Source organism: Polypterus senegalus, chromosome 10 (assembly GCF_016835505.1).
Source record: "Polypterus senegalus isolate Bchr_013 chromosome 10, ASM1683550v1, whole genome shotgun sequence".
In the NCBI taxonomy this organism is placed as follows: domain Eukaryota; kingdom Metazoa; phylum Chordata; class Cladistia; order Polypteriformes; family Polypteridae; genus Polypterus; species Polypterus senegalus.
Window position 1 is genome coordinate 117,958,891 of NC_053163.1, and position 16,983 is coordinate 117,975,873.

At 38.8% G+C, this 16,983-nt stretch overlaps 1 protein-coding gene across 1 annotated transcript in view; it reads left to right on the forward strand.

Annotated features, from left to right (window-relative positions):
* The window catches only part of gcat (glycine C-acetyltransferase), a 41,560-nt gene that overhangs the window by 14,095 nt on the left and 10,482 nt on the right, over positions 1-16,983 (forward strand). The window contains exon 5 of the mRNA XM_039766439.1: positions 11,603-11,757. Within this exon, the coding sequence (XP_039622373.1) occupies positions 11,603-11,757 (155 nt within the window). The remainder of the gene's footprint in view (positions 1-11,602; positions 11,758-16,983) is intronic.

Here is a 16,983-nt window from a genome sequence, read left to right on the forward strand (position 1 = left end):
GCATAGCTGTGGTAGCTCACGTTGTAACCTGAGATAATCTGACCTAACGGAAGCATGTAGATTGAGAATAACAGCGGACCCAGGATAGAGCCTTGTGGAACACCATATCGGATATCATGTGTCTTTGAGATTTGATTACCACAACTCACAAAGAATTTTCTCCCTGCCAGGTAGGATTCAAACCAATTTAAGACACTGCCAGAGAGGCCCACCCATTGACTAAGGCGATTTCTAAGAATATTATGATCAATGGTGTCAAATGCAGCACTCAGATCTAAGAGGATGAGAACAGATAAATGGCCTCTGTCTGCATTTACCCGCAAGTCATTTACTACTTTAACAAGTGCAGTTTCTGTACTGTGATTTGTTCTGAAGCCTGACTGAAAGTATCAAGAATAGCATGTTTATTTAGGTGGTCATTTAACTGCATAATGACTGCCTTCTCTAGAATTTTACTTAAGAAGGGCAGGTTAGAAATGGGTCTAAAATTTTCAAAGGCAGAGGGGTCAAGATTATGTTTCTTAAGAAGGGGTTTAACTACAGCAGTCTTAAGACAGTCTGGAAAGACCCCCGTATCTAATGACGAATTTACTATGTCCAGAATATTGTCAATTAGCACGCCTGATATTTCTTTGAAAACCTGGTTGGTATTGGGTCAAGGACGAGGTGGAGGGTTTCAGTTGAGAGATTATACTATGTAATTCAGGTAAATCTATCCTGGTGAAAGCATTTAATTTGTTTATAACGGAGTACCGGGCTTTGGAGGTTCTGCAGTGTTGGGGAGATATACTATGTTATCTCTAATATCATTAATTTTTTGAGTGAAAAATACAGCAATGTTCTCACAGGTTTCACTGGAAGTATTCTGGGGCATTCCTTTGTGTTACCTGGGTTTAACAGACGGTCAATTGTTGAAAATAAGACTCTGGGATTACTAGCATTGTTATTTATAATATTAGAGAAATAGCAGCCTCTCAAGACGGACAGTGTTATTGTATTCTGTTATTTTAACTTTTAATATTTCATAGTGGATAGTTAGTTTAGTTTTCCTCCATTTACGCTCAGCTCTACGACATGTTCTTTTAAATCAGACACTCTTTGGGTCTTCCATGGAATAACAGTACTAGAGGATTTTTAACTGTCTTTTCAGGTGCAACTATGTCAACAGCAGTTCTTACTTTAGAATTAAAGTTTTCCACTTTACTATTTACATTATCCTCGCTATTATAGCTGGCATTATAAACGGACTGATTGCTTAGAATAGTTGTAAGCTTTAAAGCTGCTGATGAGTCAAAGAAGCGTTTTTTAACAAAATGCTTCTCATGAGCGTTTTCTATCTTTATTTCTATATTAAATAGTAGAAGGAAATGGTCTGATAGACCGATATCAGTGACCTGCTTTATATCAACTTTAAGTCCTTTAGTAATCACTAAGTCTAACGTATGACCTGCTTTATGTGTAGGCTGATTTACGAGCTGCCTCAAATCAAAAGAGTCCAGGAGGTTCATGAATTCCTTTACCTTTTGGTCACACTGATTGTCGACATGAAAGTTAAAGTCGCCACTATTAAGAGTGCATCATAGTTTGTAACTAAAATTGACATTAAGTCAGAGAATTCCTCAAGGAAAGACGCGTTATATTTAGGAGGTCTATACACGGATAATACGAGAACGTGAGAATCTCCATGAATAACAACGGCGAGATACTCAAAGGACTTAAATTTACCAAAACTAACATCTTTACATTTTAATCGGCTCGAGTAAATGTTTGCCAAACCGCCCCTTTTCCCTGGCGGTCGCACGAGTAAAACTGTAATCCGGAGGCAGATTCGATTAAAACTGCCGCCCCATTGAATTAAGCCATGTTTCATTTAGCAATAAAATCAATGTTTCTATCACTAATAAGATCGTTTATAAAAAATGTCTTATTAGTTAGAGCTCTAACATTTAATAGTGCCATATTTAATGTTTCTGAAGGGCAGAGCCAAATTTTATGCGTGTTATCGGTAATCGGAACAAAAATTAAGTTATTTTTGTTAACGCCTCTGTGTGTACTTTTTATGTAATCTACAATCCGTTTTTATAGTCTTAATGCAGTGTTGATCTGAAGTAGTAATTTCAATTAAATTATTGGTGTTTTTGCCGCACTGCCTAGATTTTTTACGTGCGTTAAGATTTGTTATTAGATTATTAATGATGTGCACTTTAACGGAAGACTCTGTTAAGCCATTATGTCCTATCAAACCAGTAGCATTACGTAAGGGGTTAGCAGTAGAAGTAGACAGTCAAGATGGACGAATTACCTTACTCTCACAATGTAGTGTTTCCTTGTAACAACCAATAAAATAATAGATACATTTAGAAACAAATTAATAATATTAGCTTTAAAACAATAAAACACAAAGATAAATTAGAGAAGACTGAAACATTTATCAATTTCTTTGGGGCCAGATCCATGTAGTGTTTCTACAGGAGGATACCACTTAGAGATGAAATGGAGCCAATGACAGTGAACTTTCTAGAAGGATTCTGTCTGTTCCATGGTTTTCTAGGGAGTGCTGTCCAGGGGCTGGGCATCTGCAACATGGGCCATTAAAACGTGCCATGAGGGTTGAGAAGCCCGGCAATTCCAGAAGTATGAACTGATGGTGAAATGCAACCAGTGTGAGGAGGAGTTTGAGTGGATGACAGGAACTATATGAAGGAGCAGATGAGGAGGTAGGAGTTGGGAGGGCTGATGGTTCACATGTTGGGAGACAAAGCACCATGGAGAGATGGGCCCAAGTCAGCAGCTGCATGACATAAGAATGTGCTGGCTCTTATCTCTGATTATCTGGGGATGCACTACTGTATTGAATAAACAGTCACTGTCTAACAATTGTAAGTATATTTTCATCAGTGCAAGATTATACAGTTTCCACAGCAGACATTGAAGGAAGGTTAGGAAAATTTTAGTAAATTTTAGTAAATTGTTTAACTTGTGGCGGATGGTGCACCAATCATTTCAGGGCTCAGTTGCAGAACCAAGCAGAAAAGAGTGGGCTGTGTGCAGTCCGGTAACACAAACATTTTAATAAAGTATTGATTTAGTTTTAATTCTGTTAAGGATATTTTGTAACAGTATGATCTGGTGGTGCACCGGAGAGTATACAGCTGTGGGTTGGATTGGGAATGAAAAAGGTGATGGATGTTATTTCCTTCACAAAGTACGAAACATATGTTCCTAGTTGAGAAATATTACTTACACATTTTAAGTATTCAGTGTTAAAATAGAAAATCATTTTCAGTTCCCCATGCTTAATAATACCAAAATCCTCCAGAAATGCATGAGCACATGCGCGCTGTGAGGAAGAGACAGAATGGGAGCACAGAGCTGTTTTATAAAATAAAATTCAATAACTTTAACCTGATGAAAACTAAACACACACCTGTAACTTTTGATGAATCATTGTTACTTGCAAGCTTTTAAGCTACATACCATAATCTGTCCCGCAATAGTTGTCACTAGAAGACCAGTGTGCTTGAGTGCATGGCAACACCAGCATTCTTCCGATACTTTCAGTTAGCTACTTTATCCAGGAAGAGGCTATGACTTTCTGTAAAAATGCTTCCAAAACGCTCTTCTGTTTTCTTTTACTAGTTTCTTTTTATGCCCTTTACCATTGCTTTTAATAGAACAAGTGTTTGGCCGAAAACACTCAAACTGCTCCATGCCAGAGTTTTCTAAATCGCTCACTGCTAAAATGCTTTGGAGTAAATGGTGTCTTTGAAAACAATGGCAAGTATCTTCTCAATAAGTAAAGGGGTCATTGGGGGGTAGTGATAAGACGCTAGAAAATCGCTTAGGTGTGAATGGGACCTAAGAGTTGATGTTTCTGCCTGTGGCCATTTTTTATTTTTAACTAATCACAGTTTCAATTGGGAATTTTTAAAATCATAAGTACATAGCAATATTTTGAAAAATATATCACATTTTGGAAGGATATTCATTTTTAGAAGTGTTAATTCTCCCAGCTAATGTTAGATGAGATCTGACAACCTGATACGATCTTGTACATTTTTTATCAGGGGTTGCTAATATTAAAATGGATGGGTCTTCACGTTGTGTAATTGTGACTGCTAAGTATATGAACAATTTCAAACTGATGTGTAAAGCTATTCACAGGAAATAATGATCTGGTTAATTTTAATCTTCAAAATTTGTGGAACACCATGTATACAGCAGGGGGTGCTAACTCCCTTTAAACAACAAAGCTTAGCGAACATTTCACCTGTTTGATAAGAAAATATCCTGATTACCCAGGAGCAAATGTTGTAAGCCAGGATGGGTGAGAAATGAAAATGAGGCTGAACAAGTTGACGTCTTTAAACATCTCATTAGTAATTTCTTTGTTTTTATAGTTTTTCATAGCTGTTTGTTTCCGACTTGCCAGTTAAGTAGACCTTCCAAAAGTACAAGCACATGCTGGATTTCTAGCATATGACTGTTTTTAGAGAAAATATTCACTGTCCATTACCATTTTATTAAAGCTGCAGGTTTTTGTCTTAGATACATTTTAACCATTCATGCAATACTATTCTAGTAATTACCACTAGTTTGGGAGTAGCGTAGTATGTTAACCAGTTCATCAGCATGCTGCTTTCTGTGAGTCAGCATAAGCATACTGTAAACAAGATTTAAAATCTCCACTAAAAATGGTATTGAAGTTGGTTAAGTACAATAGGATGGGGTGTTAAAAGTAAATGGTGGTAGGGCTGGATGAAGGGAAACTACTTGTCACTTGGTGTTGCTACACTGTGTGTTCTGGAAAGGTACAAAATGTACTGTTACTACATGACACAAATAAAATGCAAAAGATAGCTGTTAGTACTCTGTAATTTACATCATTCTTGCCAGGAAAAACATGTACCACTGCATCTCTGCCAGACCATGTATGCAACCAAAAAACTTGGATTGCGGCCATTCACAATAACTCCATTACTCATTGATTTTGAGTAAAAGATATTTCTCTGTTGTAGATATTCATTTATATTTTTACAATTTCACAGCTGTTAAGTATGACACATTTAAAGTTGTTCATTTAGAATTTTACTTAACATGAAAGTACATTATTTTTCTTTTTAATTTCTTTTATTGTACTAGTTAAATATTCATTTGTCATTGGAATGTATTCAGGACTTGAAATGTATAAACAAAGGGAAATGTGAAATGTGCCCGTATTTTACATTATTTATAAATGTAGAACTTTTGCACAAACTCAATGTTCTGTTATTGTAACATTTTTAATTTGCCGTGGTCCAAATGTTTCAAGCCCAGGATTTTTTTGTTCCCTATTGTAACTGTAACCGCTGCATGCTTAAAAACATTACCATTAATGTGGATGAATACACACACATTTTTGTCACTGATAAAACATTTTCTTTTTCACATTTTACATTGTCAGGCTGTTTTCTGGAAACTTTCAATGCTTCCCAGCCTTGCCTGATAATACATTGTTTTTAAGAAGCTGCAATGGTTCAGTGGTGAAAAGTTCCATATGATATTTATGAGGACTAGCTGATCACCCAATGGCTTTGCTCACTGAGTGCAAGGGAAAAAATAAAATGTAGTATTTATACAATTAAGTTATTAAGTAGTAAAACATTTTGATAAAAGAATTTGAATGATATATAAGAAGTGTATAAATTATTAAACCGTAAAACATTAACATTTAAGAAGTAATACATTGAGTACTACTGCAGTGGTTTCGGGTAAACTACCTGCTTGACAACCTTGCACTACGTGCCTGTGATTTAAGAGAAAAATTATTCTGAGAAATGTGGACGCTGCCCTTCCGTGCTTAACAGGCAGAAGGTCCAAACAATTCCCAAGTCCAATACTTTACATGAAGAGGTTGGTACATCTTCTTAGATGTAATCCCTCCATCTTCTTAAAAGAATTCATCACAAAAGCAACCTTGAATGTTGCAGGGTCTTAGTGACCCAAACTCACCTTAAGGGACAGTAAGTAGTCATGCAGCGCGATTTACCAAGAGAGTCACGCTTCGATGGCGCCGATTACATTAATTCGTAAAGAATTCCACTCTCCCAGGAGCTGACGGGGCACTTGAAGTGTCACAAACAGTGCGAGAAGAGAGGACGCTGCCTGAAACTGTGAAGCTCTTGACCCGGCAGAGCAGCCCGACATTCTGCGCCTCCCAGTGTCCACTTTATTGTCATGACCCCTTACTGCTGAAGGCGGTGTTGTCTTCATATTGTTTACAGCTCGACGCAGTTGAAAAGTTGAAAGACACTAAGCTATTTTCTTCATCTCTTCTACTATTAAGTACTGCCAATTAAAAAAAATGTATAATGTGGCAGTTTCCGTGACAGTCACTTGGACGAATAAATAAAACTTCTCTGTCAGAACGCGCCAGGCGGCGGATGGCTCAGCACTGGAGTCGAGAGAGGAGGGCGATGCGGGGCACACTTCTATGGGAAAGATCGGCGTGTTTGTGTTTACTTCTTTTCAATATCAGTAAAATAACTCTCACAGAAATAATAACAATTCGTAAAGATGATATAAAAATGGTGTCCACAAACAAAGTGATTAGGTCCTGTATTATATGTTCTGTGGTCATACGTAATTTCTGTTTCGCGTGGTCATATGCAATTTCTGTTTCAAACACGAAAATAATTATATATATATATATATATATATATATATATATATATAATATAGTTTTTGTTCAGTTCCCTTGCTTACAAAACCTGAAGTCTTTGGTTGTTTGTGGAAGTTGATGGTAAAGAGCTCAATGGCACTGGTGACAAATGACAGGCCTGTCAGGTTGCACTTTTGAAAATAATAATATTTTATATTGTTTACTTGAGCTCAGATTTCTGGGTCAGAGGATATTGGTTTAATTCATGCATATATACTGTATTTGGATCCAAATCTAAATTTGTGTATATGCATTGAATAAAGAATTTCATTTGGCTTTATAAAAGGCACTTTTTGCATCCAGACCTAAGACTTCAGGAAGCTGTTGCTGGTGACGTACATATTATTAACGATCAGATAGAAAGTGTCAGTCTTTGGATAAGTTTAATCCATCCATCCATTATCCAACCCACTACATCTTAACTACAGGGTCTTGGGGGGGTCTGCTGGAGCCAATCCCTGCCAACACAGGGCGCAAGGCAGGAAACAAACCCCGGGCAGGGTGCCAGCCCACCGCAGGGTGCACACACACACACACACACACACACACACACACACACCAAGCACACACTAGGGCCAATTTAGTAATGCCAATCCACCTAACCTGCATGTCTTTGGACTGTGGGAGGAAATCGGAGCACCCGGAGGAAACCCACGCAGACATGGGGAGAACATGCAAACTCCACGCAGGGAGGACCCGAGAAGCAAACCTGGGTCTCCTAACTGCGAGGCAGCAGCGATACCCACTGTGCCACCGTGCCTCCCGGAAAAGTTTACTTTTAGCAAAATGTAGCAGGAAACCTTTTATTAATTTTATTTGCTAGAGCTTTGTCCAGATTCATAAACCAGAGAAAAGTGCAAGCAGATATATTTGTTAATGCATGTAATACAGTCATGTGAAAACATTAGGACACCCTTTGAAAGCATGTGGTTTTTTGTAACATTTTTAATAAATGGTTATTTCATCTCCGTTTCAACAATACAGAGAGATTAAAGTAATCCAACTAAACAAAGAAAACTGAAGAAAAGTCTTTTCAAGATCTTCTGTAAATGTCATTCTACAAAAATGCCTATTCTAACTGAGGAAAAAGATAGGACACCCTCACATGTATTCCCTCTTAAATTGGCTCAGATCTCACACAGGTATATCACACCAGGTGCACATAATTAGTAGATCGCTACTCTGCATGTTGAATGAGGCTTGCCCTATTTAAACCTCAGACATTTAGTTTGGTGTGCTCCTGACTGTTGAAGTGAGAGTGAGCACCATGGTGAGAACAAAAGAGCTGTCAGAGGACTTCAGAAAAGATTGTAGCAGCCTATGAGTCTGGGAAGGGATTTAAAAGATCTCAAAAGATTTTGAAATCAGCCATTCCACTGTCCGGAAGATAGTCTACAAGTGGAGGGCTTTCAAAACAACTGCCAACATGCCCAGGACTGGTCGCCCCAGCAAGTTCACCCCAAGAGCAGACCGCAAGATGCTAAAAGAGGTCTCCAAAAACCCTAAAGTGTCATCTCAAGAACTACAGCAGGCTCTGGCTACTGTTGATGTAGAAGTACATGCCTCTACAATCAGAAAGAGACTGTACAAGTTTAACTTGCATGGGAGGTGTGCAAGGAGGAAACCTTGCTTTCCAAGAGAAACATCGAGGCCAGACTGACATTTGCCAGAGATAAAGTTGACAAAGACCAGGACTTCTGGAATAATGACAGATGAGTCCAAAATTGAATTATTTGGACACAACAGCAGAGGACATGTTTGGCGTAAACCAAACACAGCATTCCAAGAAAAGAACCTCATACCAACTGTGAAGCATGGAGGTGGAAGTGTCATGGTTTGGGGCTGCTTTGCTGCAGCAGGACCTGGTCAGCTCACCATCATAGAATCCACGATGAATTCTACTGTGTATCAGAAGGTGCTTGAAGAACATGTGAGACCATCAGTTAGAAAATTAAAGCTGAAGCGAACTGGACCATGCAACATGACAATGACCCAAAACATACTAGTAAATCAACCAAAGATTGGCTGAAAAAGAAGAAATGGAGAGTCCTGGAATGGCCAAGTCAAAGTCCAGATTTGAATCCCATTGAGATGCTGGGGTGACTTGAAAAGGGCTGTACGCGCAAGAAACCCCTCAAACATCTCACAGCTGAAAAAGTTCTGCATTGAGGAGTGGGGTAAAATTTCCTCAGACCGATGTCAAGACTGGTAGATGGCTACAAGAACCGCCTCACTGCAGTTATTTCAGCCAAAGGAGGTAACACTCGCTATTAGGGCAAGGGTGTCCTATCTTTTTCCTCAGTTAGAATAGGCATTTTGTAGAATGACATTTACAGAAGATCTTGAAAAGACTTGTCTTCAGTTTTCTTTGTTTAGTTGGATTACTTTAATCTCTCTGTATTGTTGAAACGGAGATGAAATAACCATTTATTAAAAATGTTACAAAAAACCACATGCTTTCAAAGGGTGTCCTAATGTTTTCACATGACTGTATCTACTTGTTTCAGAAAGTAAACGCATTAAATAACATTTTTACAACAGAAGCTATAAGGACCATATTTTTTTTTATTTTGCACATGCTAAACAGAAGATGCAGTGAAAGGCAAGTGTATACCTGAAGCTGAGCAACTTATAATAACTTAAATATTTCCATGGCTATGCAAATGAAAGTATATTTTGCATACAACATTTCAACATAATTACCAATAAATATCTGATTCCCATAAAAAATGTTATTCCTAGGTGGCATTGACTGCTGGCCATTGTTTTATGTGGCTTGTGTCTCTCTTAGAGAAATGTTACTGATTTAAACATTTCAATAATAGTAGCAATAAATAAATAATAGAATGTATTTTTGGAACAAACAAGGAATATATACAAATCTCTGAAGACTGCAAAAGGGAAAATTGGACGCAGGTTATTGTACAGATCAAGTCCAAAACATAACTGATTCACAGAAGGAAGTTGGCTTGGTTTTAAGGCAGGTCAGTGGAAGTGATGTCAGTGGTCCCATGCAGAATTTCCCGTGTTTGGTCTGCAGGAATAAAAGAGAATGGATTATTTCACTCTGCCACCTCCTGGCCTTGCATGGAATTACCTTCTTTTGGTCCTTCTAGCTGCCTCCTATGAGCACGTGTGTGACCGAGCTTAATGTGTCTTTTTAAAAGAAAGGACATGCTGGCTGCTTGGACTTTATTTAGGACTTTTTGGGTCCAATAATAAGATAGCTGCGTGACTTATGCTACATGCAAACACATCCTGTAAACTTTGGAAAATTTTTCAAGTAATAGTATTTCTGCTTTGTATATTTTTTCTGTGCAGACCCCCGTGACCCTTTAGTTAGGATATAGCGGGTTGGGTAATGGATGAATGGATGGATATTTTTTCTTTATTCCTAAGAAGGTGGCGGGGCAGTGCATGTAATAATATTCAGATACCACAGTCCAGTTAAAGGCCCAAAAAATTGAGAATGCCTTGTATTGGCATGCTCCTATCATATACATTTCCATCTTTCACTAATTACATAGACAGAGTATAAATATAATTTTGGAATTAATAGGCCTGATTATTGAGTTTTCTCCAGGCACACTAGTTTGTTCCCCGAGTCCCAAAATGTTTCTGGTTAATTGGAGTTGTGAAATGTTTCCATACAATATGAATAAGTAACATTGTGTGAGTGTGCCCTTTGAATTGGTGTCTCATCCAGGATTTGCCCTTTGTAATAAATAATGTTGTCTGGGTAAGAGCTGACTCCATGTATTCCTCCATATTGGAAAAAGTGGGATTGGAGAATGAATAGAAAATCCTGCACATTTCAAAACATGGCTGATATTTAAATGTAATATAATGAAAAGGTTGCATAACATCTTATAACTCTGCAATGAAAACATGTACTACCTGGCACATTGTGTGTGCGGTGTGTTTTGTTTTTGGCTTTCCCACATTCATATTTTCAATATTTGTTCTTTTGACTATATGGTAATGCAGCTGCTAAATTTTGAATTATTCTTCACAGGGTGTTCTTTTTGTGGTTTGTGGCTGTTGATAGCAGTAACCAATGCTAAAAGGACTGCTCCTTCAAAGCAATACTCATGAGCATTAAACCCCAATTAATTTAACTTTTGTTTGTGATAATTATTTTAAATGTAAAAATGAAAAGGGTGTTGAAATTAAGCCAAAAATTAAAAAAAAACACTAAACTTATTCTCGCCACAATGAGGCCTGTTCACTTTATTAAAGAGTAGATAATAATATAGGTAGTTTATTGTATTTGTTACCTTGAAGCATAGAATCTTTTTGTTTAATTTTCTAAAAGATCACACTGTGAATTCTGCACAATACTTTTTTTGGTCTGACCAGATGTTTCTGAACAGAGACTGTATCCCATTTACTGAATTTCAGAACACAAGATTTACATTTCCTCATAAGGTAAACTAGATGCTGAACCTTCTTCGCCAAGCTATTTTCGCATTTATTTAGTAAATCCAAGACATTCTTTAAGTCTCTTTAAAAATGACTGTCTAAAATAGTTTAGGTACAATTTAACAGTAAATGGAATTTTAATTTATACAACTTGCAAGTAAGCGCTACAGTGGACTGGTACCCTGTCCTGGGCTGTTTCCTGAATTGGGTTTCTCACAGTTGGGCTTGACTGTGTTATTTAACTTGGATTTATTTAATAATCATTTCTGTTAGCTGTTACTTAATTTCACTTCAGCAAGTAAAGCATTTACAGGCACAACAGTTTCCTCCTTAACATTCTCACTTTTAAACAACCAAGATTGAGATTGTGCACAAAGTTATAAGGATAGACACCAGCCAATCACAACCCTGGCTTGATAATACATGGATGGATTTTGTTTTTAATCATTAGATTCAGTCTTTGAACTTATATTTTTACAGAAACATCGGCTACGTCTCATTGTTACGGATGGTGTGTTTTCAATGGATGGGGACATTGCTCCACTTAAGGAGATATGCGACTTGGCAGAGAAGTACAACGCCTTGGTATTTATTGATGAGTGCCATGCAACCGGATTCATGGGCCCAACTGGCAGGTATAGTTCACCAAATCTGTTAGTGTGTGAGGGTGAAAAGTAACAAAGTGTGGATATGTATGGTTTTTACTGAAGATTGTTCAGCACTCGGTGTGTGTGCTATGGGTGTAGCAGTAATTTTTATTTATTTTGTGTATGTTTGTTTTCATATATTCTACATATTGTTAATTAAATTAGCCAAATGAAAATATACATATAATTTATCATTTGTGAATGTACAGTAAGGTAAACTAAATGCAGCATGTAGGGGGTTATTCAAGGTAAGTGTAGAGCTTCCTTACACATGGAGTACATCAGTCAATCCATTTTCAAACCAACTTAATCTAATTTGGAGTTGTAGGGGGCCAGAGCACATCCCAGTTCTATCCTAAACAGAGAAAGGAACAAACCCTGACTGGGTCCTAGTCCAGTGTATGACATATTCCCACACTTCCACATATGCAGGGTCAATTTAGAGTCACCATTTGATCTAGATGGTTTGGAAGAGACAGTTGTCTATGAGGGCTACATCTGCAAGAGATGCCAGCTGATCCAGCACCTCGAGTTCAGGGTCGCTGAACTGGAGGAGGAGTTGTAATAGAGAATTGGCGGACTTGGCCCAGGTGTCCTTGAGAGAGATCGTGTGCACACCTAAGGTGGCGCGGGAGGAGATTCCAGACCAGACAGGTAGGAATAGGTGGGTCACGGTCACAAGGCGTAAGGTAAAGGGTGCACACTGTCCGGGGGCATCAACCCCAGAATTAGAAGTGTCTAACCGTTATCATGTCCTGGCGGAGCTGGACGGTGACTCTGATAATTCTGAGGTGGTAGGCAGGGTTGAGGAGCCCCAACGGGCCACCTCAAAACCAGTTCCCAAAAAGAGGGAGGTAGTGATAGTTGGGGACTCATTCATTAGGGGGATTGAAGCGCAGGTGTGCTCCAGAGAGAGAGGGTCTCGCACGGTGTGTTGCCTTCCGGGAGCACAGGTGGGAGACCTCCCTGGAAGGGTGGATAGGCTCTTGGCCAGAGCGGGGGTGGATCCAGTTGTCATTGTCCACGTTGGAACAAATGACATACATAAGGGTAGTCTGTCAGTTCTGCGATCCAAATTCAAAGAGTTAGGTACCAAGCTGAGGAGCAGAACTGACAAGGTAGTCTTCTCCGAAGTTCTGCCTGTGCCACGCGCCAGTCCAGGTAAGATTGAGGAGATTAGAAGGCTTAACGCGTGGCTCAAATCTTGGTGCAGGGTAGAAGGGTATAGGTTTATGGGGCATTGGGACTCCTTTTGGAACAGATGGGACCTGTTCCGCCGTGACGGGTTACATCTGAACTGGAGGGGCACCAATGTATTGGGGAGGCGTATGTGTAGGCTAGTCGAGGATTGTTTAAACTAGGGAATGGGGGGGCAGGGAGGTTAGGACAGGCCAGATTTAGATCTATACATGGAAGAACAAACAATGGTGTAGAAATAAAAATGCATAGTAATGTAAATTTTAAGCAAACACGTAAAGATAGAAGGATTAACACATTAAAAATAGCTTGCCTTAATGCTAGAAGTATCAAAAATAAGGTAAGTGAGTTGGAGTTGTATGTAGCAGAGCACAATTATGATATTATAGCAATAACGGAAACCTGGCTAAATAACAAAGATGGGGATGAGTGTAACATAGAGGGATACACATTTTTAGGAAGGATAGACAGAACAGAAAAGGAGGTGGGGTTGCTGTTTATGCCAAACAGGAATTAAATGTAAGTCATCTTCAGTTGGATGATGAGCCCCATCTTAGTGAGGACATGTGGCTTCGCCTGGAAAATATTAGGGAAAAGGTCTCATTTTAGGAGTGTGTTATAGACCACCCAATTCAGACAGTAATTTCAACACACATCTTTTAGTAATATCAAAAGGCAAGTTTACAGGGGATATTATAGTCATGGGGACTTTAATTATCCAAATATTAACTGGGATAACCTTACAGATGGAGGAGCACAAGAGCAGGAGTTTTTAGAAGTAATCAGCGACTGTTTTTAACACAGCATGTTAAAGCACCAACAAGGGGTGAAGCCTATCTGGATTTAGTATTCTGTAATAATCAGGATAGAATTGAGGGTGTAGAGGTGATTGAACCACTAGGGTCAAGTGACCATAATGTAATACAATTCTCAGTATTTTGTAAGAGTACAGATGCAAAGACTAAAATTGTTAAGTTGAACTTTAGTAGGGCTAATTTTGAGCAGATGCACAAAGTCTAAGTAGGATAGACTGGGATAAGCTTTTAAATGTGGAGACAGTGGAGCAGTGGAACAGGTTTAAAATGTTTTACATGTAATGCAGGACAGATACATACCTAAATTTGGAAGTAATAGGAAACTAAAAAACTCCACGATGGATTAATAAAGATTTAAAAAGAAGTTGCAAAGGAAAAACTGCTGTATAAGGCATATAAGACTAATGACTGCAAAGAGAACGTGAGCGTATGAGAACATGAGGGCAACCATTAAGAAGGATATCAGAGAGGCTAAAAGACAGTTGGAGAGGAATATAGCAGATAAGGCGAAAGAAGACCCCAAGAGATTCTTTCAGTATTTTAGTAGTAAAAGAACAGTTAAGGAGGAGGTCAAGTTCATCAGGAATAGTAAAGGGAATTAAAAGATACAGACAATGAAATAGCAGATGCCCTAAACTTACATTTTTCTGAGGTGTTTACAAGTGAGCAAGTGGATAACCTGCCAGAGGTAAACACAACTACTAAGGAGGTACTGAGGGATTTGGAAATTGTAGAGGGAGAAGTGCTGCTCAGATTAAATAAGATGAAATCAAACAAATCACCAGGCCCAGATAATATTTATCCTCGTGTTCTTAAGGAGGCTAGTGAGTACATATATAAACCCTTGACACATATTTTTAGGAAGTCACTGTGCACTGGAGAGATTCCAAAGGACTGGAAAATGGCAAATATCATCCCATTATATAAAAAGGGTGACAGGGCAGATCCAAGCAACTATAGGCCAGTAAGCTTAACAAGCATCACAGGAAAATTAATGGAAGGAATTATTAAGGATAAGATTGAGCAACACATGACAAGGACAGGAGTTATTCTGAACAGTCAGCATGGGTTCAGAAGGGGGAGGTCGTGTTTTACTAACATGTTGGAATTCTATGAGGAGGCAACAAAAGGATACGATCAAAGTGGAGCTTATGATATTATTTATCTGGACTTTCAGAAAGCATTTGATAAGGTGCCACATGAGAGGTTGGGCATCAAGTTAAAAGAAGTGGGAATTCAGGGTGATGTTTTTAGATGGGTGCAGAATTGGCTCAGACACAGGAAGCAGAGGGTGATGGTGCGAGGAACCTCATCAGAACTGGCGATGTTAAGAGTGGTGTTCCACAGGGGTCAGTGCTAGGGCCGCTGCTATTTTTAATATATATAAATGATTTAGATAGGAATATAAGTAACAAGCTGGTTAAGTTTGCAGATGATACCAAGATAGGTGGATTAGCAGATAATTTGGAATCCGTTATATCATTACAGAAGGACTTGGATAGCATACAGGCTTGGGCAGATTTGTGGCAGATGAAATTTAATGTCAGTAAATGTAAAGTATTACACATAGGAAGTAAAAATATTAGGTTTGAATACACAATGGGCGGTCGAAAATCGAGAGTACACCTTATGAGAAGGATTTAGGAGTCATAGTGGACTCCAAGCTATCAACTTCCAAACAGTGTTCAGAAGCCATTAAGAAGGCTAACAGAATGTTAGGTTATATAGCACGATCTGTGGAGTACAAGTCCAAGGAGGTTATGCTCAACCTTTATAATGCACTGGTGAGGCCTCATCTTGAGTACTGTGTGCAGTTTTGGTCTCCAGGCTACAAAAAGGACATAGCAGCACTAGAAAAGGTCCAGAGAAGAGCGACTAGGCTGATTCCAGGTCTACAGGGGTTGAATTATGAGGAAAGATTAAAAGAGCTGAGCCTTTACAGTTTAAGCAAAAGAAGATTAAGAGGTGACATGATTGAAGTGTTTAAAATTATGAAGGGAATTAGTACAGTGGATCGAGACTTGTATTTTAAAATGAGCTCATCAAGAACACGGGACACAGTTGGAAACTTGTTAAGGGTAAATTTCGCACAAACATTAGGAAGTTTTTCTTTACACAAAGAACGATAGACACTTGGAATAAGCTACCAAGTAGTGTGGTAGACAGTAAGACGTTAGGGACTTTCAAAACTCGACTTGATGTTTTCTTGGAGGAAACAAGTGGATAGGACTGGCGAGCTTTGTTGGGCTGAATGGCCTGTTCTCGTCTAGATTGTTCTAATGTTCTAGTGTGTGTGTGTTTCTGGGATGTGGAAGGAAAGTATGAGTAGCAAAAATAAAAAAAATACATCCCCTTTGGGAGAGAATATTATATATATATATATATATATATATATATATATATATATAATCTATACTAATAACAGGCAAAGCCCTCACTGACTGACTGACTGACTCACTGACTCATCACTAATTCTCCAACTTCCCGTGTAGGTAGAAGGCTGAAATTTGGCAGGCTCATTCCTTACAGCTTCCTTACAAAAGTTGGGCAGGTTTCATTTCGAAATTCTATGCGTAATGGTCATAACTGGAAGCTGTTTTTCTGCATATACTGTAATGGAGTTGAGCTCGAAAGCCGTGGGAGGCGGAGTTTCGTGTGACATCATCACGCCTCCCACGTAGTCACACAGTACGTAGAAAACCAGGAAGAGCTCCAAAAACCGCTGAAGAAAATATACATTATATAATTAAGAAGGCAGCGAAACAATTAGAAGCGAGCGAGTGACATATAAAACTAGATTCAACGGCTCACGTGAACTGACGCAGTGCGCAGACAAAAAGCAACAGTTCCAAAGAGTGGTGAACAAAAACCAAATTACACTGCTACGCTTAAATAGACAAACCTCACGCCGTGGCGCAATAGTAGAGGCTTCGCCTCTAGTGCTAGCGTCCGAGGTTCGATTCCCGAGAGGGGATGCACTGAGTATGTACGCGTGCTTCCCGATTCATTTTAGCCTTGCATCCCCTTGGTTTGAGACGTATGAAAAAATATGCGGTTAACGCAGAAAGACAGATCACCAATTGAAGCTTTATGAATAAGGATACTTTATTCACGATCAATGATTGTTTTGGTAAAGCCATACTCACTGTATTCATTAGATGAACGGTAAAAAAGTAAGAGCGAGGGGAGGATGACTTCTTGA